Source organism: Pinus tabuliformis, chromosome 7, assembly GCF_031772625.1.
Source record: "Pinus tabuliformis cultivar Carrire ecotype Pingquan chromosome 7, CPIR1, whole genome shotgun sequence".
Lineage (NCBI taxonomy): Eukaryota > Viridiplantae > Streptophyta > Pinopsida > Pinales > Pinaceae > Pinus > Pinus tabuliformis.
The window spans coordinates 247,538,397-247,562,304 of record NC_142293.1 but is presented as its reverse complement, the minus strand read 5'-3'; the positions used below and the strand labels follow the sequence as shown (position 1 = coordinate 247,562,304).

Genomic DNA, 23,908 nt, shown 5'->3' with positions numbered 1-23,908 from the left:
GATTTACCTCCTAAAGGCCAAGGATGAGACCTTCAGTCAATTTCAAGAGTTCAAAGCTCTTGTGGAGAACTAGTTAGGAAGAAGATCAAGGACATGAAATCAGATAATGGGAGAGAGTATACCTCCAACAAGTTTAATGATTTATCCAGGGAAGCGAGAATCAAGAAAGAGTTGACAATGCCCTACAATCCTCAATAGAATGGTGTGGCAGAGAGGAAAAATTGGAGTATATTCAAAGCAGCTAAGGCCACGATCCATGATTAGGATCTACCTATGTTCTTGTGGATGAAAGCATGTAATACAATTGTATACTTGCAAAATAGGACTCCACACAAGGAAGTGGATGATATGAATAAGGAGGCTTTTACAAGAGTGAAATCGAAGGTGAGTCATCTGTGCATATTCAATAGTTTAGTGTATGTCCACAATCCTTCAGAGAAGCTCATGGGGATGTGCAAGGAGGACCTTGATTCAAATTTCAAGGTGAAGGATATTGGAATGATGCACTACCTTTGGACTAGAGATGTGGTAGAAACGAAGAGAGATTTTCCTAGGGTAGGGAAAGTATGCAATTGGGATCCTGAAGTGATTTGGGATAGAGGATTGCAGGATAATGTCTACACCTATGACTACCAACTTAAGGAAGCTTAATGCTTCTGACAGTGATTTGATGGATCCCACATTGTATAAGCAATTAATCAGGTCATTGATGTATCTAGTTAATACTAGACTGGGTATATGATTTTCAATGAATACACTTAGCAAGTTTATGGTGGAGCTAAGGATGGCTCACTAGGTGGTAGCGAAGCAAGTGTTGAGGTATCTCCATGGTGTAGTGGATTTTGGACTTAGATATGTTAGAGGTGGTGGAGTGTAATTTTAGGGCTCTACAGATTTAGAGTGGTCCAGGAGTGTAGTGGACAAGAGGAGTACAATTAGATGCACGCTTGGAATAAAATTTTGTATGCTTTCCCCCATTAAAGGACATGTTGAAACTTGACAGATTGAAAAGTTTTCATTACAATTTATGCTCCAAATATGGGAATGGGAGGAAGATTTCCATGTCCCATGGGAAATTACCTAGTATAGATCTAACCTAATAAAGCATAAAACAAGCTAATATAAGAAAGGATATCGTTGTTAACATTGTAGCGAGAAAGCAAAAATTAGACTAGAATAAGCATTATAATCAAAAATTGGATGCAATTACTCACGTCCTTTGATGATGGGTGATTTGTTACACCTAAAACATCAGCATGTACAATTCTCTTTGACAAATCTAACAACTATGAGCAATGACAGAAAATTCCATTCTCTTGAAAGAATCTAGTTGTTGGACAACAGGAAGCGACATCAAATAAACAATAACACAAAACCATATAGAACCAAGAAATCAATGAAAAAAAACCTTCAAAAAAAATATTACAAAAAAAATTGATAGGCAAAAGGTGTTATACAGAAGTGAAAAAAAGAAACACAAGAGGACACAAACAGTCAACACCAAACCACTTATAGATTGACCTGCAAAATCTTGAGAGAAAATACTGAAGGGCAAGCACTATCAAAAGTGTCACTTTTATCATACCAAGATAGTCGTGTAATAAATTCATGCACCAATTACAAAAAGATACCAGCCTTAGATTTTTGTCGTTTTGTGGCTAGTTTGAACATTTGAAATCACAACAATAGGACTTAAGAGTCTAGAGCATGCCTTCCAAGCAGTTACTAAATAAAGTAATTTTGAGTGCGCTCTTGTAGTGCCAAAATTTCCTGATTATACACAGAGACATGACCCTGGAAAAGCGTTTCTTGCAAAAACACCATACATGGGACAATGGGGATGTCACTGATACATCTTAGAATTAACTAGTACACCCTCCATGTCATGGAATCCCGTCAGGCATGTCCCTTTCACAATTTTTAGCATCCCTGCAAACAAGGACATCCAGGACCCTGTCAATTGGTGCACTTATGGGCGTCCATGTTCTTGGGGTGTTGTTTAATTCGATTAAAAAATAAACACAATTTTTTTAATTCCATCTCACACCTAATCACACCACATACGTTATTACACAGATAAACCCCACACTAAACCAATACAAAATATCATGTTCAAGATTGATGTTTCTAACTTCTTAGTATCACTGCAACAATAGTTGGAAACATGAAAGATAAGTATTTTTTTTGTGATACTAAAACCCACTCGCAAATGTTTGGACCTGACCATTTCTCAAGCCTATGGTATGTTGTTGCTTTCATAAATGATAATTTTTGTTTTTGTTTTTTAATGTAACTTATTTGTGATTCATTATTTGTTATGTAATCATTAAGCATTGATGAAAATTTCATAACAATTTCCAAATTTCCAAATTTATATTTGATATATGTTCTATATTTAGGGTTGAACCACCCATGCTAGGATATATTACCCCCACCATACACTAGTGTGTTGAAATAGAGAGGTTTTTGCAAACACATTGGTGGTACATTCCCATATATCCCTGTTGGACGAATGTTGCACTTCTGGGAATCCATCACATGGACTAACCACGACCATAGGAACATGAGACTAACCGCTCACTCAAAGTAATGGTAAGGTTTGGAAGTTTACTAATTCTTGTGGGTTTTTTGTGTAATGACAATCCTCAACATGGTATCAAAGCCTTCACCCAATTTTAACCCCCCTGAGTCATATCAGAGGGGGCGTGTTGCACTAACTGTCGCACCTCTGGGAATCAATCACGTGGCATAATTGCCACCTAGGAACATGGGACTAACTCCCCACTCAAAATAATGGTAAAAATTTGGATATTTAGTAATGCTTGTAGAATTTGGTGTAATGGAAAACATCAACAATCCCTTGGTGGAACAATGGATATTGTCAAAAAAAAAATCAACTAAAAATTGTGCTACAGTCAAAGTCCTTGTTCAATTTGCTCCTGCACTAAAGCATATGCCAGATGTTTATACTTGTAAATGTTATTAAATATGCATAAAATTATACACACAATGTATAAGAATAAAAATATAAATTCATCCTAAACAGTGAACCTCTTCTTTGTTCTTTACAAAAAATTATTAATGAGCTTCTGTCATTAGGAAAAACGAGCCTAGCTCTAGTTGTTAACCTCCATATATCATAATTCATAATGATCTAATGTCAATTGCATTCAGCAAGCCTCATAATTGAAAAATGAATGTCAGAAATTGATAGCCACCTCTAGTCAAGGACCATGTTCAAAGCATATACTAGAGTAGACTTACCAAGAAAGCCATTCATTGGTGTACGCATTTCATGAGAAATTGTAGCAACTGCATTACCAATAGAGAAAAGAGGCGAGGAAGATGTTATATAAATAAAGATGATATTGAAATTAGAATTCCTAGGATCCATAAAACTGCATTAACAGACATAGGCATAACATTGAGATTTTGAGATCGTATAATGAGTATCTCACAAATGAATAGTGACATGATAAGAATTATAGTTGCAACATAGATCTATAAAATTTTTGTGTTAAACATTAAAATAAATTCTGATAAATAATTCATGAATTTAACTGACTTTTGTCACATATTTAAGGTTAAATTCATGAGATGAAAACCCTACAGACATTGTTAAGACAATCACAAATCTCAGAAGAATCAAGATTGTGGCAATGCACTATATCGGTCAAACATATTCTCCAAGATCAGTTTGCAGCAGTGTTGCGGGGGAGCGCCCCCCCCCCCCTCGCTCCCGCTCCCGATCCGCGCTCCGGGCGGGAGCGGGTCGGGAGCGCGCTCCCGAAATCGCTCCCGATTTCGGGAGTGCGCTCCCTAAAAAAAAATTCGCTCCCTGCCTTTTCGGGAGCGTTTTGCCTTTTTTGCATTTTTTTTTTTGTAGTAATGTTCGAAATGCAATTTTTTTTTAAAGAAACAAATAGTTTTTGAGTGGGGCAACTTAATGATCAAGTCTAGGCCCTAGTATTGATATGCTATTCATGGTAATGTTAAATTCTTAAAGTAAAAGTGACATTTTCTTTAATTTTCATTTTCATCCTTTTACTTAAATTTTTAACATTACCATGAAATGACTCAGGATGTTTGAGAGTGGTTTCGTCCTCATTGGATTTCATATGGAGAAAGTAGAATTTTAGATTTCATTCAAAATCCAGCAGACTTATCAGTTTTTCAGGATTTCAGGATTGGGGGATTGCAATGTTTCCATTGAATTTTGTCATGTATTAGGGTATGGAACTCATATTTAATCAAGAGTACCAATCCCTCTATGTACCTTGATGTTAGTGACATTGGTTGTCGAACTCCTCTATCATGACCTTCTAAAAATGTACGCATCACTCAAACAAAATCTTGACTTGACATGCTATGCTTTTTCTATCTTATGTTAATGCTTAGAGGGTGATATTAATGACAAAGATCCCTATACAGATACAAAGGTAATGACAAAGATACCTCTGGATATTAATGCTTGGAGGGTGATATTAATAACAAAGATCCTGATTTTGCAACAAGACTAAAAAATTAGACATTTCTCGTGGTGGCAAGAGGCCCAAGCATAAGAAATAGATAATAGATTTACTTCTCTTCTCTAGTTTCTAGTAGCTTTTATAACTATTGACTCTTTCATATTTATTATGATATTTTTTTAAACAATATATGACAATTTAAGTTTGAAGTTGGCAATTATAACTCATTAGTAATGAATTATGAATATGATGCTTCATGAAAGTTGAAAGTTGTTTCATTTCGTTTCATTTTATAACATTTCATTTCATGTTAGATATTATTTGTTGTAATGGTTACACTTAGCTTACAAGTACAACTTTGGTGATCAATGATGATAAATGTTATATATTGAATTTTGAAAGCTTGAAACTTTAAGATTGATGAATCATGAGACTCAATATGGTGTATGTTACTATGTTACTAACTTGCAGACGTGGTTGATGAAGATTATAACTTCTAGATGATTGTTGTTATATGGTTCAATCTATGCTTTTTTATGTTTTTTATATCTAATTCATCATTCTACATGTTTTTGTTGACATATATGTATCAAAAATTAAAAAATATAAAAAATATATATATTTTTAAAAAATCGCTCCGGGATTCGCTCCCAAACCGGGAGCTTCTGAAAATGGTCGCTCCCGCTGCCGCTGCCGCTCCCAAGTAACACTGGTTTGCAGTATCACTAAGTGGACCATATTATAATGTTGCAAAGTGCTAATAGCATGAAACTACAAAGCACGGTGGAAATGATCAAAAAAATTGTTGCAGTCTCTGACATAGGAACCCAACCACAAGGTAAAAAATCAATATAAATATTATAAAAAAAAAACAAAAGGAAAAAAGGTCACGAGAACCAACCACGTCTACTGGAAATACTACAATCCCAGGTTGCAGGAATACTACAGAGGCTTGCAATGCAAAGAATTGTTGAAACAAAGAAACCGCAACACCATTTTGGGATGATACATAAAACAACAAGTAAATTGACACACACAACAAAGCTAGATTTCTAAAGACTCTAGAAGCCTGCAACAAAGCCAGATTTCTAAAGACTCTAGAAGCCTGCAACAAAAAGACTGCCAAGAATCAGGAACACAAACAGTATATAGAAGGAAGAAGATCGAAGGATTGTTCATAAGGTTGCTTTAGAAAATATGGTCATTAATGACTAACGGTCCTCTACTATTTGGAATATTTCATAGTATATTGATATGTACTTCAACTTTCAAGAGAGCTTTGAGGTCAGCTCCCAAGCTTCACAATCTGTCATTTCTCTTTGTAAGCTTGTTGGTGGTAGTTAAGATAGACAATAGAGCAAGACAAAGCCAGGATAGTGAGTACATAGCCACGGGGGTTAGCACTAAGTAACAAGGACTACGCTGGTGTAATGACCCTTTCGTAATGAAATTCTATATTGTTATTTATAATTTATGCCTACGTATACCATGTGATGTGAATCTTTATCAATGTAGAATAAGTAAAACACTTTTACTACATTGCATAGTCAAAAGAACTAAGGCATGAGTACAAGTTGCAAAGAGTATCCTTTAGATCCATGGTATCATGAGATATCTAACTCTAAAATTTTAAATGAAATTGTCTTAAAGATCTCAACATTTCAAAAAAAATCATCACACACAAAGAAGAAACTATTCTCACTGTAGTCCAACTGAGCACTCATACATTATTTACTAAAATCTATTCAAACTAGTAGCCACAAGGTTACTACTAAGTAACATGTACTATGCTAGTGTACTAAATCCTTATTAGTGATTTGATATGTTGCTATTTACAATTTTTTTACATATGCAATGCAATGTGAATCTTTATAGCGACCACATAAGTCATAGACTCCCTAAAACATCAAATAGTCAAATGAACTGAGACAAGACTACAAAATTGTGATGAGAATCATGTAGGATCCGTGGTACTAGAAAGTTGGGTTTCGTGTTGTAGAAGCAGGAGATCCGTGGAAGTTATAAGAGAAATCACTATTGGAGTGTTTTGAAGCCAATTTTAAAACTATGCTTTTTCCAAGATTTTAAGGCCTTCAAACAAAGAATATTTTTGTGTGCCTTGAAGAATCATAAAAAGATATTATATACGTTACCTTGTTCTTCCATTCTCCACAATAGAGAGTATAACAACACATACATAAAATAGAGTATCAAACCTTTACTTCACAAAGCATTGCCTAGTTTGTTTACCTCTTCATCAGCAATAATCCCCATAGGAACACGACCCAACCTTGAAATGATGAAAACGGTTGCCATCCCTCAAAACAATTTCTCTTCCAGATACTCTAGAAATGAGCTTGGAAGCGTTGTGGAAATCCCCGCATACATGAAGGTTTTTAATCACTTTGATAGGTGTTCCATGTGATGTGCTAATAAGCCCAAATGTATCTACCAGTTTCTCACTATGATGGACAAGACAAGTTTCTTTCTGCTCGTGCTCCACACCATGCACATCAAAGTTCGTGTTGGGCACATACCCTGTCTCTTTAATTTCCTTTGTCAAACTATCTATTTTTGCATATATGCTCGCTGTTTGTGGGTGTGCTCTATCCCCTACTACAAAAGAATGAAAAATTTTCCTGACTTCAATCCAGCGTAGACCTAGTTCCTTTTTAACCCCCCTTATCTTTCATCATATTTCTCGCTTTTGTTTCACCATCCCACATGCCAGAATAGGCATATATATTTGACAGCAACACCATGTTCCCGATGTGTGGGGCTCCAACTTAGTAACGCATTTTGCTTCACGTTTCCGTATGTCTATATTCCCATCGATCCTGCTGGCACCAAGCAAGCCCTGCCACACTACAACATCAGATTCAAGTTTCATTTCATTGATGAACTTCTCTGCCTCATCCAGGCGTCTAGCACGACAAATAAGGTCAACAACACAGGGATAATGCTCTATTTTTTGTGCAATTCCATGGTCTCTAGTCATGGAATCAAAGTAGCGACAACCTTCATCCACTGGGCCTACATGGTTGCAAGCATAGAGAACACCGACATAGGTGATATGGTTCAACTTTATTCCTTCTCCTTGCATTTGCCCAAAGAGTAAGAGGGATTATTTCCTGCATCCATGCTGAGCATATCCTGATATCAGGACCATCCATGACACTACATATCGTTTAGGAATTCCACTAAACATAGTGCATGCATCATTTATGCTTCCACACTTTGCATACAACCCAATGAGAGCATTTCCCACAACAAGAAGTGATTCAAATCTAATTTTGATAGTGTGGGTATGGAGTTTCTTTCCTTGTCTCTCAGCGGCTGTGCTCGCAGATGCACCGAGGATATGAGATAGAGTAAATTGATCAGGATTTATACCTTCCCTTAGCACTTGCCGAAAATGTTTGAGGGCATATTCACCATGCCCATTTTGGGCATATCTTGCAACCATTGTAGTCCACGAGACAATATCTTGTTTCAGCATTTTATCGAACCATCTATGTGCATCTTCTACTACCCCACATTTGGCATACAAGTCAACAAGAGCACTTCCCACAAATTCGTCTAATTCAAAATTGTTTTTAATGATTTTATCATGGATCTGTTTCCCATTCTCCAGAAATGCAAGGCTCGAGCAAACTCCAAGGATGTTGGAGAAGGTGAAATTATTAGGTTTCATTCCCCTCCGCTGCATTTTCCTAAAGATACTCAGTGCCTTTTCCCCATATTTCGGGCATGATTCAACATCTGCAACCTGGAAAATTCTTGCTATCATTTCATTCTTGTTGCCACATTTTGATCAGGCGTATTATAAAACATTGTAAGTGCATCCTCTAGGCTTCCACACTTAGCATACATATCAACTATAACACTTCCCACATAAACATCAGACTGAAATCCAGTTTTAATAATGCGGCCATGGACTTGTTTACCATGTTCAAGAGCTGCAACACTACTGCATGCTTTGAGAATGTTGTTGAATGTGAAGTGGGTCAGCTTCAAACCTGCTTGTTGCATTTGCCAAAAATGTTTCAACGCCTTCACACCATGTCCATTTTGTGCATATCCTGTAAGCAATCCGTTGCGTGAAACCTCATCTCTTTCAAACATTGCATCAAACACATCATGTGCCTCTTCTAGTAACCTACATTTGACTTACATATCAACAAGTTCATTTCCCACAAATATATGGTTAGCATATCCACTTCTAATGATTTCGGCATGAACCTGCTTGCCATGTTCCAAATCTGCTAAGTTGGCACACGTGCTCAACACAATAGCAAAAGTGAAGTGAGTCGGATTCATACCTGACCTATGCGTCATGCGAAAATTCCTTGGGACATCATTGTAGAGCCCGTATTGGGCATATCCTGAAATCACATCTGGTTTATATATTTTGTCAAACAATTGGCATGCATCCTTTAAATTACCACACTTGGTATACATATGGATGAGATTTTTATGCAGGAAAAGGCGAGGCTTGAATCCATGTTTTGTCATATGGACATGAATTTGTGTGCCCTCTGACATAGGCTTTATCTTAATACACCCTTGCAAGAGACGAGCATACACGTTAGAATATGTTGGGAATCCATGTTGGCTCCTTTGTGTCCATATGTCGAATGCCGGATGTGATTGGCTATCCTTACACAATGCACTGATTTGTTTAGTGAAATCATGATACTCTCCGTTGGGTTGGTAATTCTCTATTGGGTATTCTTCAATACTAGCACAACTACAATGATACCAAGAAGTCAAAAGAGTTTTAATCTCAAAGCTAACAATCCTGGAAATATAAGTGGGTTTTAGCCCGGTCCTGGGACTGCTGCGAGAGATTTCAGAAGAGTTGTAAAATTCAAGTGATCCATGATTGAATTATGATCTGTGTTATTATTATCCCAATGTGATGAAGGCGAGAGGAATAAAACCTTAGATAAGATAAATTGTTTTTGGAAAGTTTCTCCCCATTCTTGACCTGCACAACAATAAACCATTTCAAAACATAATCAGTGAGAGACAGTGAGAAACCCGAATGTGGTTTCCAAGTTCCCTACCTATGTTAGGAACATTCATTTTTGCATTTCTCTGGTTATAACCAAACTCCTGCCCTTCATGCAAATTTATATTTCCAGGAGTATGTTCCCCATTTCAACATCCTCTATTTAAAAGTTCAAGGACTTTGGGCGATTTTGCGAGATATGAGACAAAATCATAACAGTTTGATATAATTTAAAATCCAACGACAATCGATAACAAAGTTGCTTCTACCCAGACACTCATTTATAAATTTATAAAGGCAAATCAAATAAGCAAAGCCCTAGAACCCGGGGAGAATTGCACCATAGCTTCGATTTCCAATCATGGAAGAGGGTGAAATAGCCCTTGACCAGTGCCATTCCTGGAAATCAATGACGATTGAACGCCAAATCGGGCCTTGAATGGAAATCATGGGCTATTGGAAGCCAAATGGGGGCTTGAATGAAATTTAGAGGGACGAAATAGTGTTTTATCTGCTTATCTTTTAGGACTAAATGTAATATATATATATATATATTTTAAATAATTTTTAGACGAACTGTAGAAAAAGAGGGTAATGTAAAAAAATCGCCCCTCCAAAATATAAAACTATTTAAATTTCGCCCATGGGCTAAGATTCATCCCTAAACTTTTCTATGATGGTGTTGTGTACATGTTGTATATGAGGCGTTGTGTACATATGGTGTTGTGTACATTTATGTGGTGTTTTGTACATATGGTATTGTGTGCTTGTTGTATGTGCGGTGTTGTGTACATGTTATGCGGTGTTGTGTACATATGGTGTTGTGTGCATGTTGTATGTGCAGTGTTGTGTGCATGTTGTATATGTAGTATTGTGTACATACGATGTGGTGTGCATGTTGTACATGTACTGGTGTTGTGTGCATGTGGTACGTGTGGTGTTTCATGCATGTGGTGTTGTGTACACATTGTGCAGGTGGTGTTGTGTACACATCATGCAGGTGGTGTTATGTACATGTAATGTTGTGTACACGTTGTGCATACGATGCTATGTACACGTGGTGTTGTGTACACATTGTGCAGGTAGTGTTGTGTACAGGTTGTGCATGTGGTGCTATGTACATGTGGTATTGTGTACATGTCATACATGTTGTGTTGTGTATATGTGCTACTATGTTACATGTATTGTGTAGTTGTTGTATCATGACGTGTGTATTCGTTGTGTTGTACTCTATGTACATAAATGTATTATGTTGTACACGGGGTGTATGTGTATGTGTTGTGTTGTACACCATGTGTGGGTGTATGTGTTGTGATATACATTGTGTGTATGGGTATGTGACTAAAGAGGAGTGAAGGCATTGGGTGCTTGCCGGGTTTGGAAACTTATTTGGTGTGTGTGGAAAGGACACAGAACAAAGGTAGAAGCAAGGACCGATTAAATGCAGTATCAATATTTTATTTTAATTTTATTATGCATGTGATCTGTGACTCTGATTTACTATGGTTACATGTGCTTTATGATTATGATTTATGATGGTTGCGTTTTGAGCTAACCAGATGTGATATGTTTATACATGATGATTTGATCAAAGAGCTAGTTTGACTTGTTGTGATAGGAAGTAAATAGAATTGCAAGTGTACCTTATTGATGGGCTATCAATGAGGTATGATTTGAATTTATTTCAATCTATTTTGAATCTAATGATCAATATGTGCTCGGTACAGGAAAGCATGGAAAATGTCTGGTTTGGGTGGTTGGAACTAACTACAAGAAAGTTATGTTAGCAACAACAGTGAAAGGAATTGGAACATGCAACAATATGTTGGTAAAACACTTTAGGAGTAGGGCCATTATGGGACACTGGTACCCAATAGTGTCCATTGATTTCCATGAGCATGCTATGATCGGTATGATGATTTTGAGGCAGGGATATGCCTTGGTTTGTGGACCTTCCAATGCGAGGAAACCTTGCTAAGGGATGGATCGCTCGAGATGGGGATGCTAATGAAACTTGGGAGGTATGTAACTGCATGGAAAGGGGTGACCAGATTTCCCGAGGGATTGTGTAGAAAAGAAGGGAAGCTCAGGGAATGAATTTGTTTTGGTCATTAGCGTTGCTAGATGGAATCAGAAGCACATTGGTAGTGTGCCCTCGAACAATGAGCTAGTAATTATTCACTGAGAGGATAAGTAGCGCAAGGAACATAGCGTTGGACATTGGATGTGAGTTTGACTTTTGGCAATGGATTCTAGACTTCTTAGGAAGGAGGTGAATCTTGGTACTACTTTTGAGGGTGGAGGTGTGAGCCTCTGGATTCCCTTATTGTTGATGCGGGCATCATATCCTTTTATTTGTTAGTTAGAGAAAATTTTCATATGTGTATATTATTGTAAATAGTGTATCAGTTGTGGTTATAAAGCTCCATAGACAATATGATTATTTGTTGGTTGAAGCAAATGTGCATGAGTATATGTGATTATTATTGTAAATACCGTAATGAGTTGTGTTATAAAGCTCCACTAAGTGGTATGTTGTTTTGTTTTCAGCAAAGGTCATTGTAAAAAGTGCAACGAGCTAGGTTATAAAGCTCCATAGGCAGTATGTTTTGTTTTCAATGGTTTGCTGGTCATAAGTGTTATTGAACACCGAAGATGATATTCCCCCAAGGGAGAGGGGTTTGTAACAACCCCTAGTTGATTTTCCATGTAAAAAATATAAGACCAAGGTCACATGACACATATTCCAAGATTAATGGTGGACAAAACATCCTAGTGGGTGTCACATCAGTTTATTAATGGATAAGGAATTTGGAAAAGGAATTGGTAAAGGCAAAGTGGCATTAATTGACATTTTATTTATGAAATAAAAGAAAATAGGAGAAAAGGAAGGTGAAGAGTCACAAATTTCCATGAGAGCAAAATTGAAGATAAGTGGAGGAAAATGAAGAAAATAGATGCCTCGATGATAAAAAGGCTTTTGAAGATCAATTCATGGCTTTTGTCAGTTCAGTTTTGGAGCTCTATTCTATTCTCTCATTCTCTCATACTCTTGTGCACTTAGAGCATTCTTGGAGCACTCTAGTTTTCATTTTGATTGGAGAAAGAAGGCAGAGGAAAACAAGAAATAACAAGGGAACAATTGGATCAACAACTATAGTTGGATTTCTTGCAGGTATCGAGTTGCATGTATGATTTCCTTGCTAGTTTTCGCATACATTGTATATGCACGTGGTTTCTTGGTTATGTGTTGTCATAGGCATGGATATTTGCCTAGCTTGGCAATGGTTTTAGCCTTTCCTTGTCATTCCTAGATAGCCATGGTGTTGTGAGTCTTTCCACATGTTATTTTTTGATTGGCGCTCAGGTTCTTTATGGCTGTGGGTTGAGTTATTAGTTCTTGGAGCCGTTGGTTGGGACAAATGCTCTGGAAGCCTTAAAACAACTTGGGTTGAGTTATTAGTCATGGAGCCTAGGTTGGGACAAACGCTCTGAAGCCCTTGGTGGGTTGAGTTACTAGTCCCTAGAGCCAGGTTGGAAAAACACTCTAGAGCCCTGTAAGGTTGTGGTTTGAGTTATAAGTTCCTAGAGTCGCAGTTGGAATAAATGTTCTAGAGCCCTAGACAACTTGGGTAGAGACCGATTTGGTTGGTGTTAGTGATTTCTGACAATGAGGTTGAATCACTGGTTTAGGGTTGAGGTGGTTTGGCCTCTGAAATCCCTGGTTTGGTTTTTCTTGGTTTATTCCACGATATCCAACATTCATGCTTGGAATATGGCACGAGGGTGATTGGCTGAAAGAAATATTTGGTTCAACCCAATTTATGGTCGGGTGGTACGTGGAAGTCCCTGACTTGGTTGGCATTTTCATATGTTAATATGAGGTATTTTCTATTGTGATCTATGAGTATATATATATTGATTATGATGGTGATATTACGACTGAGTTTCCATGGTTTATATGTTCGTTATTTGTTGGTTTATATGATGGTTATTTGCTAGTTATATATTGGTTATATGATGTACATTGTCTATGTCTCTTGTCATGTTTGATGAATATATGAATAGTTTATCAATATATGGACTAAGAAATGTTATTGCAACTATTATGAGAGGGCATTAGACCTTTGTGAATCTCAGATAAGTTTTAGACTCCTGTGTTTAGATATGCATTTGTGACCTATAGATTACATGTTTGCCATATCTTTAACGAAATGACTATCATGGTTAGGCCTAGTTAGGTTAAGTATTTGATCAAGCTTTGTATGAATGACTTTTTCTTAATGCCATTTATCATTCTAGAAAGTTTCATTGAGTTCTGGGTAGTGGTTTGGAGGTTGACCTAGAATTTAGGCTCAAATTTTAGGACTACATGCTTTGAACTGGACATTTTAGGTTGCAACCACATGGATGCAGGCTTGTGCATGTGGTTGGAGGCTCCCAACCTGCATGTATGCCTTTCCATGGGATCGGTTGATGGCTCAGGACAAGGAAAAGGTGGTCCAACTCATGATTTGGCCACCTAGGGTGGTTGCTCAGCCTCTGAGTGACCTCTAGCCCCTGTAGGATGTTGTGAGATGTTAGTTTGTCGTCAGTAGTCGATGCCACTTCCTTAATGAGACCTAGGAGGTTGGGTCATGTCATAGTAGCTCTCCATCTCTTGTTTACCCTAACATACGAGTGAAATTGGCTAAATGTGGGAGGGGTGGTTACATATCCTATGATTGACTTAATAAAAAAATGAATTTATAATGACGGGTCCAAGAAGAGTTATCATAGGATAAGTGATAGTACATAACTATGGAAAGTTATAACCACGAGACTTGCTAAATCCCTTTTAGGGCATGCTAGATATGTGCTTACCTCTAGAGTCTAATTCAAACTAATGAAGATAAAAAATGAAGAGACTCTTGTTAGATCCCTCTCCGGGCATGCTAGACCCATGAAACATGTGATTCTCTTTTATCTAAAAAATCCTCAACGTAGATCCATCTTAACTCTGACTTTACCAGGTGCCCAAAGGGATCAAATCTCTCAATACACAAACTTCTTTTTGAGTGCAAAACTTAAGGAAAGGTTTGGGATTTCTCATCACTTGGTAGATTCTTAGTTAATATGGATCTATACTGATTATTGATAATATTTATTTATATTATATAAATTTCACATCTCTATATATAAAAATATTCTCATTTTTTATTTTATTAAAACCTTAATTTAATCTCTATGGAGTATCCATGGAATATTTTTAGTACTAGTGAGGGTAGAGGGTTTAGATATATCTCAAAAGTAATTATAACCTTTTTGCTTTTAGATTTAATTTTAAAACGCTATATAAAAAAATTAAATAAAATATTTATAAAAAAAATTGATTGTGAAATGAGTTATGGTTTTTCGGCATGTGGTATTACTAAGTCATGGTATTGTAACAAAACCTATTTACAAGTTAATAATATCCATGGTAAAGTAGAGGTGAATATCCATGATTAAGAATCTTGCTATATTGTGAGTTTATTATAAGTATTAAGTTTTTTATGTGCTTATTAATTAAATTTAAATATGGTTACATAATCATTATTTTAATTTATATGGTAAAATGAATCTTAATTTATAGCTTATATATAGGCCTAGTCTAACTAATAGAAGAAATGACCTTTTCCTTGGTTAATTTTAATCAAAATCTGATATTTTTTTAAAAACTTGAGTTTAAGTTGTTTAATATATAGAATTATAGTGTTTCAAGGGTTGCTCAGGGTGTTGAATCTGTTTATTCATTCAAAAATGTATTTTAAACAACAAAAGATCACGTTCTTGCTTGAAATTGTGTAGCTAAATTTCGACGAAAAGGCCATTTTATTATAAGTTAGACTATGCTTATGTGTGTGTGTGTATTAGGTAATGTGAGTCCTGAGATTACTAGCACACCTGACATGTGGCTTAAGTAAGCGCGACTCAGGGGCATCTAAGTCATCAAAATCATCCAGGGATCGCAATTGGCTTGGGCCACACCAACCCTTAGCATCACTGTATTTTTGCCCACAGAGTTTCGAACAAGTGACCTTTTCACCACAGAGTGTCTTAACGGAGCACCCTGTCACCATCTATTCTATGCCCTGTGGGCTATATGTCATATATTTTAATATGATATGTATATTAGATTATACATATCATATTTAATATAGTTTTTTCATCCAACATTAGGGTGGGTCTGCCCTGGACTCAACCTAGTTCGAAAAAAGAAGTAAAAGAAAAAGAACAAGATATGTATATTATGGTTTTCTTTCATCTATTTTTTTCATAATCTTATTAATAAAACAAAATTACAATATCATAAATTGAATTTTATTATTTTTATTATATTTAACTTTTTACTATTCATTGAGTTAACATTTAAATGTTAGCTCAATTAAAAATTTAATAGTAATAAAATTAACAAATTCAATGTGTTATATTACAATTTTATTTTTATTAATAAATTATGAAAAAAGTTAGATAAAAGAAAATCACAATATACACCACATTAAAATATATAACATATAAATAGTAGCGATAAATGATCCATTTGACCATATAAATTAAAATAATGATTCAATAACCATATTTAAATTTAATTAATAAACACATAAAAACTTAATACTTACAATAAACTTACAATATAATAAGATTCTTAACCATGGATATTCACTCCCACTTTACCATGGATATTATTAACTTGTAAATAAGCTTTGTTCCAATACCATGGATTATCAATACCACATACTCAAAAACCATAACTCATTTCACAATCAACATATTTTATAAATATTTTATTTTAATTTAAGTTTATACCATTTTTTAATTAAATCTAAAAGCAAGAAGGTTATAATTACATTTGAGATATATCTAAACCCTTTATCCTCATTAGTACTAAAAATATTCTTCGGATATTCCACAAAGATTAAATCAAGGTTTTAATAAAATAAAAAATGATAGTACTTTTATATATAGAGATGTTAAATTCATATAATATAAATAATATTATTAAGAACCAACATAGATCCATCTTAACTAAGGATCCATTGAGAGATGAGAGAAATCAAATCTCTTGAGGTGCAAACATTTCCTCGGATTTTGCACTAAAAAAGAAGTTTGCATCTTGAGAGGTTTAATCGCTTTGGGCACTTGGTAGATCCAAAGTTAAGATGAATCTATGTTGGAGTTTGTTCCTGTTAGACTCTACTCCTCCACATAGATTCTAGGACTCTACCAATAATTACCAATACAATCAATAATAATGATCCCACATACATATATACAAGTAGTAGTTAGATATTCTAACACTCCCCCTTAACAACTACTTGTCTTGATTGTCATCTGAAAATTTCGTTATATCTTCTGTGTAGCGCACACCACACTGAAAATCCTCTTGTTCAATAAAATCTACCTAATTTAAATATAGCCTATTTTTCTTTTCTAAACTCTTTTCCTTTAATTAAGAGTTTGATATATAACTAATTATATTAAATAAATATTAAAACCAATACTTTTTCTTTCCCATGCATATTTAAAATCAATAGTTTTTGTGTTTATACATTCGGAGCTCTTATTTGATGAACATATAGCGACTTTCAATTTGCTTATCTAAATATGAAAGTTATATTGGTTTTCCGATTTATATTGAGATTTTGAGGATAAAAAATTGCAACTTTTAAAACTGAGAAATTTTTGAATATTTCTTAAGAGCTTGTTACATTTTAATCCTTAGGTTTTTTAAATATGTAAAAAATTATAAATTATACAATATATAAATGATTTTCTCCCTTAAAAATAAGATGTAAAAAATTATAAATTATATAATATATAAATGATTTTCTCCATTAAAAATAAGATGTATTAAAAATTAAAAATTAAGTAGTATATAAACATTTTCTCAGTGGAAAAAATGTGCTTTGGTTTAATTTAAAGTTTCTTTCCTTTCTTTAAGATGATATTAGTGATTTAAGATTTAAGTTAGCATTTTGGTATTTTAATATTTGTATGAATACAAGTTTCGCCACTTTTATATGTATTATTATATCTGTTTCACACATGGTATAATGCATTTAATTTTTCTTTTTACTAGGTATTAGTTTGTCTTTGACCAAAAATTTATGACACTTATACACAGTTTAACATTAGGAATTGAATTGTAAAAAAACTGCGATCAGCTCTGAGCGTTGCTCCTCGCCCCAGCTCGGCCCCTGTTCGGCCTTTTCAGATCCCTGCGCATCTCCTGACTGCGCGTGAGCTCGATTAGTCGCGGATCTGCCCAAGCGAGGCCCCTCTGGCCATGGGGGATTGATTTGTCCAAGAGCACCTGTCAAGCCAGATCTAGCGTCCATGGAGGTGTTGGGCATCCCCCAGGCCCCTCCTTCTCCTCCTCTGTCGACGATCTCCTCAGCTGAGGCATTCAGCTGGCTTCTAGATGGGCTACCCAAGAAGAAAAATGTAGAAGCAGCGAAATTCGTCAAGAAACTCGATGATATCCCTGAGATCTCACTTCCTCTGGAAACCCCGATACAGGTTGCTTTGTCCTTGTCCGAGTGAGCTCTCATAGGCTAGTTCACTGGTCTATGGCCATCCCCCAAAACCACAGAGAGTTGGGTCAAAAGAAACTGGTCGTCGCTGATCAAAGAAAGTGTGACCTCATACTTTCTGGGGCGAGGATTCTTCCTCTTTGAATTCACCTCCAAAGACGACAAAGATCTGATTTTCCGAAATGGTCCTTACTTTATGGGCCCCCAGGGTCTGTATCTGAACAAATGGACTCCTGACTTCGATCCAGCAGTAGACGTACCCAAAGTTGTCCCGGTATGGGTTAGGCTTCCTAACCTCCCAGTTCATTGCTGGAACTGGGATTCTTTGATGCACATCGGAAATGCCCTGGGGAAATTCATAGACCGAGCGAACAACAAGGATCAATATGACTGTGCAAGGATCTGCGTTGAGGTGGATCTGGAGGAGGGGCTCCCAGAGGCCATCAAAATCAAAGTAGGAAGCTGGATGCATGTGCAGAAGCTAGACTATGAACAGTTGCCCTTCAAATGCCGGAAATGCCAGGTTTATGGGCACTTCGCCAGAAACTGCCCAATGGTCAACGAAGCAGCTCAAGGGAAGGAGGCCGGCTGGAACCAAGTTAAACGATCCAAAATGTCTTCCAAGATCTAGAAGCCGGGAGGAACTAGCGGCAAAGGCCCTCAGCAGGATCCAGTTCAGCAGATCCAGCAGACCCAGCCCAAGTTCACCCCAGAGAACAGGTTCGATCCTCTTAGCTCCCAACCAGAGGACTCCCATGAAGTGGTAGTTCAAAAGCCAGTGTCCCCAGACAAAGGTTCCCAACCCCCCAACTTTAAAGACACGGGAGCTGCAGAAAGCTCAAAAGGAACCCCCGATGTAGTCGAGGAGGAGGATCAAGAATCAGAAGATTCGGAGGAGGAAGGAGAAATAGGAGAATCCCAATCCTCTGTAAGGAGATCTACAAGAGGGCGCAAAACGGATCAGGAGAAAAGAGAGCACGAAACGTACAAAGATAAACTACAGGGCAGTCAACCAACTTTGGAGAAGCTGTTAGCAAAAAAGCCGAAGATGGTAAGAAATCAGCATCAAGGCTCCAAGGGAGCCCAGCCGAGCAAAGGTAAATAATGAAGATAATCTCCTGGAACTGTAGGGGTATGGGCAGCAAAATCAAAGAAGAGGCTATATGAAATCTAATAAGAATAGAGGCCCCCGATATACTCCTTCTCCAGGAGACTAAGATGGAGGAGTCAGATTTTCTTCAGGTAAGCAAAAAACTTTGGAAAAAGAGTAATGCAACAGTTGTCTCAACCCGAGGAGCCTCTGGAGGGTTGGGTACTCTTTGGAATGAAAGCAGGTTTTCGCTGGTGTCAGAGGCATCAAATATCCACTAGGCGATGTTAAAGATGCAGCATCTAACTACAAAAGAAATCTTTTGTCTTTTCAACGTTTATGTACCGGTCAATGCTGGAGAAAAAAAGATCTGCTGGGACTCCTTAAGGCAGCAAGCAGATCTGGGCAATCTGGAAAATGTCATCATAGCAGGTGACCTGAACATCACGCTGCACTCTTCTGAAAAGCGAGGAGGCTGCATTGTGCGAGACCCGGCAAGGGAATGGGTAGAGGATCTCCTCCAAGACTGGGATCTGCTAGATATCAAGCCTGTCTCAGGTAAGTTTACTTGGTCCAATAAAAGAATAGGTCCTGGCCATATTGCAGCAAGGCTGGATAGATTCTTTGTGCATAGCTCCTTTCTTTTGCTTGGTCTAGACGCTAGCATGCACATTCTTCCCTGTAGCACCTCTGATCATAAGCCAATCAAGCTAATCCTTCGAGCTCACACTGACCTTGGCCCCATTCCCTTCAAGTTTAGTCCTTTGTGGATCAAGGAACCCAGCTTCTTGCAGATTGTCAAAGAAAGCTGGTCCCAGCCAGTCAGCGGATCTCCATTTTATATTTGGGAAGAAAAACTCAGGAGATTGAAATCAGTCCTAAAGTGTTGGGCCAAATCTCTTGCCAATCCAGCAGCTGAAAGGAAAAATATCCAAAGTCAGCTTGACGCCCATCAATTGATCACGGAAGAGGCATATATGTCTAGAGAAATCTTAGACAAAGAGGTTCATCTCCAACAGCATTACCATAAAACATGCCTGGCCGAAGAGGAAACGTGGAGGATCAAATCGCGCTGTCTTTGGCTAAAGGCAGGCGACAGAAATACCTCATTTTTTCACAAACAAGCTGAAGCCAGGAAAGGTTTCAATTCCATAACTGAAATTAAAGAAGCTGCTATCATACACAAAGACTTTGCAAGTATTAAACATGCAGCCCATCAACATTTCAAATGCCTGTATAGTGAAGAGACGAATACACACCAGAACTTTTGTTTGCTGGACGGGGTTCCCACTTCAATATCTGCTGAGATGAATCATCATCTAGAAAACAAAGTCACAATGGAAGAAGTCAAAAGGGCCCTCTATGCTATGGACCCAGATAAATCCCCAGGCCCTGATGGTTTTTCCGCCTCTTTTCTCCAAACCTGCTGGCACATAGTGGGGAAAGATTTATATAAAATGGTTCAAAAATCGCAGGCTTGCCAGAAATTAGGAGGAAGCACTAACTCCTCTTTCCTTGCTCTCATTCCCAAGGAAAAGGGAGCCAACTCCTTCAATAGGTTTCGCCCCATATCCCTGTGTAACATTGGCTACAAGCTGATCACAAAAATTATTGCTAACAGGTTGAAGCATATTCTTCCTAAAATCATTCCAGAGAACCAAGGAGGCTTCATCCACGGAAGGCATTTGGTGGACAACTTCATACTAGTCCAAGAGGCAATTCTGTCAAGTCAGCAGCGCAAAGAACAAGGTATGGCTATCAAACTGGATCTAGCAAATGCCTTTGACCGAGTTAATCATAGCTTTCTTTTGAATGTTTTGAAAAAATTTGGTTTTGGGGTGAGATTTATCAATTGGATCTGGGCTTGTATCTCGGAACCATGGATCGCTCCTTTAGTCAACGGTAGATCTGCAGGTTTCTTTAAAGCTACAAGAGGACTAAGACAGGGCTGTCCCATGTCTCCTCTGTTGTTTGTTATTCAAGCTTCAGTTCTCAGTTTCCACCTAAACAAAAAAATGCAAGAGCAGGAGATTTCAGGGATATCCATAGCGAGGGGGGTCCAAAACATAAACCACGCCCTATTTGCAGATGATACTCTGCTTCTTGGGGCAGCTTTGATCCATTCAGCCAGAAGATTTAAAGAGACGCTTGATGAGTATTGTATGGAGTCTGGAAGCAGCCTCAACAAGGGTAAGTGTCATACTTACTGTTGGAACACTCCGCCCTCTCTGCTCAATATCATCACCAGATGCCTAGGATTTGCAGCCTCCTCAGAATGGACATCGTTCAAGTATCTGGGACTACCTATTTTCCTCAAGTGCGCCTATAGCAGGGATTGGTTTCCACAGGTAGAAAAATTTAAAAGCAAACTCCAGTCATGGGGAATTAATTGGCTAAATATGGCAGGCAAGACAGTTCTCATTAAAGCCGTCCTTAGCAGCCTCCCGTTATACCAGTTCTCAGTGCTTCTAGTGCCCATTGGTATACTCCAGAAAATGGATCAATATATCAGAAATTTCTTTTGGAAAGGGGGTAAACACAATGAGAGAAGATTCCCATTGGTTAAATGGGAGACTGTCCTCAAACCTAAGATGGAGGGTGGGCTCAATTTTAAGAAACTCCCTCTACAGAACATAGCAATGGGAGCCAAGCACCTCTGGAGATTAATTGCGCCTAAACCAGGCTGGGCACAGACAACACTCTGGAGAAAATACTTCAAAGGCACGAGGTTGAGATGTTTAGATGGACCTTTACCTCAAGGAGCCTCGCCTTTCGTCAGCCTCTGCTCCAAAGCTGCCCCGTTGATTCAATCCAAAGCCTACTGGATTCCCAGAAATGGGAAAAAAATAAGCATATGGAATGACCGTATCATGGATCGCGAGCCCATAGGAGACTGCCCAAAGGTGAAAGCGTTGAAAGAATGGTTGACGGCAATTGGAAAAATCAAACTGTGGGACATATCCTCATGGAATGGAACGCAATGGGCGGGCTGGAGTCTGTCGGATCCGCCTTCAGACCTCCATCAAGAGTCCATCCACCTCCGCGAACTTCTGAACGGGATTGCACCCACGCACATCAGCAGGAAAGATAGGCGAGGCTGGGGTGATCAGTCGGCCGGCTATTCAGTTGCCCAGGGATATGCACACCTTGCTGCAATCCCAAATGTGCCTCCGGACCCGGCCCCATGGAAGGCTGTCTGGGGTATCTCTTCGATGCCAAAAATTGACACTTTTTGTTGGCTTCTATGCCACAGGAAAATTTTAACCGAGGACAAACTCCAGAGGCGTGGCTTCTACGGTCCGTCCAGGTGCTCCTTGTGCAAAGAATCTGAGGAATGTGCCACGCATCTGGTCCTCAATTGCAAGTTCTCCATACAAGTCTGGAGAGAACTGATGGACTATTGGAACCCCAGATTCGAGCTCCCTGCCTCCATAATAGATCTGTTCGCCACTTGGAAAATCTGCTATCCCGGACCCTCTCCTAAAAATAAAGTGATCAAAGCGGCCTGGGCATCACTGCTTAAAATTTGCTGCTGGCAGCTATGGCTAGAGCACAACAGCAGAATCTTCAGAAGCATTCAACATAATGCCAAGACGGTGGCGGCCAAGGTAAAGATTCAATTAAAAGAATGTTTGGGAGAACAAAAAGACGACTCAAACCTCAGCCAGCTAGACAGAGATTGGGGGACCTCCTTGAACCTGCAATTCCACCAAAATATCAGAAGCATGGCTCCTCCTGAGGAATGGAAAATAAGGGGAAAAAATAGCGAGGATTTTCAAAACTGGATCCTCAAGCAAAAGGTGCACTCCCTCTTCTTCGACGGGGCAGCAAAAGGTAATCCGGGCAACGCTGGAGCAGGAGGAGTTATTAAAAACATTGATGGTACATCGATCCTCCAGTTTGCCTGGGGTCTAGGAATCAATTCCAGCATCCAAGCTGAGGCATTTGCCCTCTACCAAGGACTCAAGCTGCTCTTGAAGCTGGAAATCAAGGAGGCTAATATTTTTGGGGATTCCGAAGTGATCATAAAACTCATGGTGACTAATTCTACACCACGGGATTTAAGATTAGCAAGGCTGATCCAAAGAATCAGAAGCATGGCGAAGCTGTTCCAAAATCTGAAATACTTTCACGTGCTGAGAGACAATAACAAAGAGGCAGATCTTGAAGCCAATAAAGCTGCACATCTATCGGCCGGGGCAATGAAAAGAGATGGGGAAGAAACATGGGTCCCAATTCCTTAAATCATTTCAGCAGATATGTTTTTTTGCTTAATTCTAAAGCTGTTTGTTTGTATATTTAAACTTGGGCAAATTGCAGAAATAAGCTCAATTGCTGATCCCAAAAGGAGCTGGAAGTGGAAAGCAAACCTCATAGTATCTCAGAAGGACGAATCCAATTGGATCGTGCCCACTCCTATTGTAATCAGAAGATTGGTATTCAGACCGACCCATTAATACAATCCATAACCGTTCTTGTAAAAAAAAAACATTAGGAATTGAATTTTTGTTATTATTATATAAATTATTTATTTATAAGTTGATTGGTTGTTTAGTAACTTTCATTTCTATTAGTTACTAATTTTTTATTTTAGTTTTATTTATTTTTTATTTAACTTTTTTTTTTCTTTTGCTTTATTTATTATTTCTATTTTCATGAATTATAATTTTTTCACAATATTTTCAATTTAAATGACTTATTATTATATTAAAAATATATTTTAATAAATTTAATTATAGACACCTATATATATTAATAAAAATAAAACATGCTTTGTGAA

At 37.7% G+C, this 23,908-nt stretch overlaps 1 protein-coding gene, 1 long non-coding RNA gene and 1 pseudogene across 4 annotated transcripts; 1 reads left to right on the top strand and 2 right to left on the bottom strand.

The window, feature by feature from the left end:
• Positions 1-1,575: 1,575 nt before the first annotated feature.
• LOC149246773 (uncharacterized) lies at positions 1,576-9,980 on the bottom strand. Of its 3 annotated transcripts, XR_016266559.1 has the most exons (4): positions 9,825-9,980; positions 9,413-9,459; positions 3,265-3,312; positions 1,576-1,929 (listed from the first exon to the last, which is right to left on the bottom strand). It is a non-coding gene; the product is annotated as an uncharacterized LOC149246773 (long non-coding RNA). The 3 variants fall into 3 exon arrangements; XR_016266558.1 differs by having other exon boundaries at positions 9,413-9,980; XR_016266557.1 differs by lacking the exon at positions 3,265-3,312.
• Positions 5,386-9,353, bottom strand: LOC149246774 (pentatricopeptide repeat-containing protein At2g03880, mitochondrial pseudogene; annotated as a pseudogene).
• Positions 9,981-18,234: 8,254 nt separating the features above from the next.
• On the top strand, positions 18,235-18,669 carry LOC149246772 (uncharacterized). The gene has a single exon (XM_089442509.1). It carries the CDS (start codon positions 18,235-18,237, stop codon positions 18,667-18,669), a length of 435 nt encoding a protein of 144 aa, XP_089298635.1.
• Positions 18,670-23,908: the final 5,239 nt, after the last annotated feature.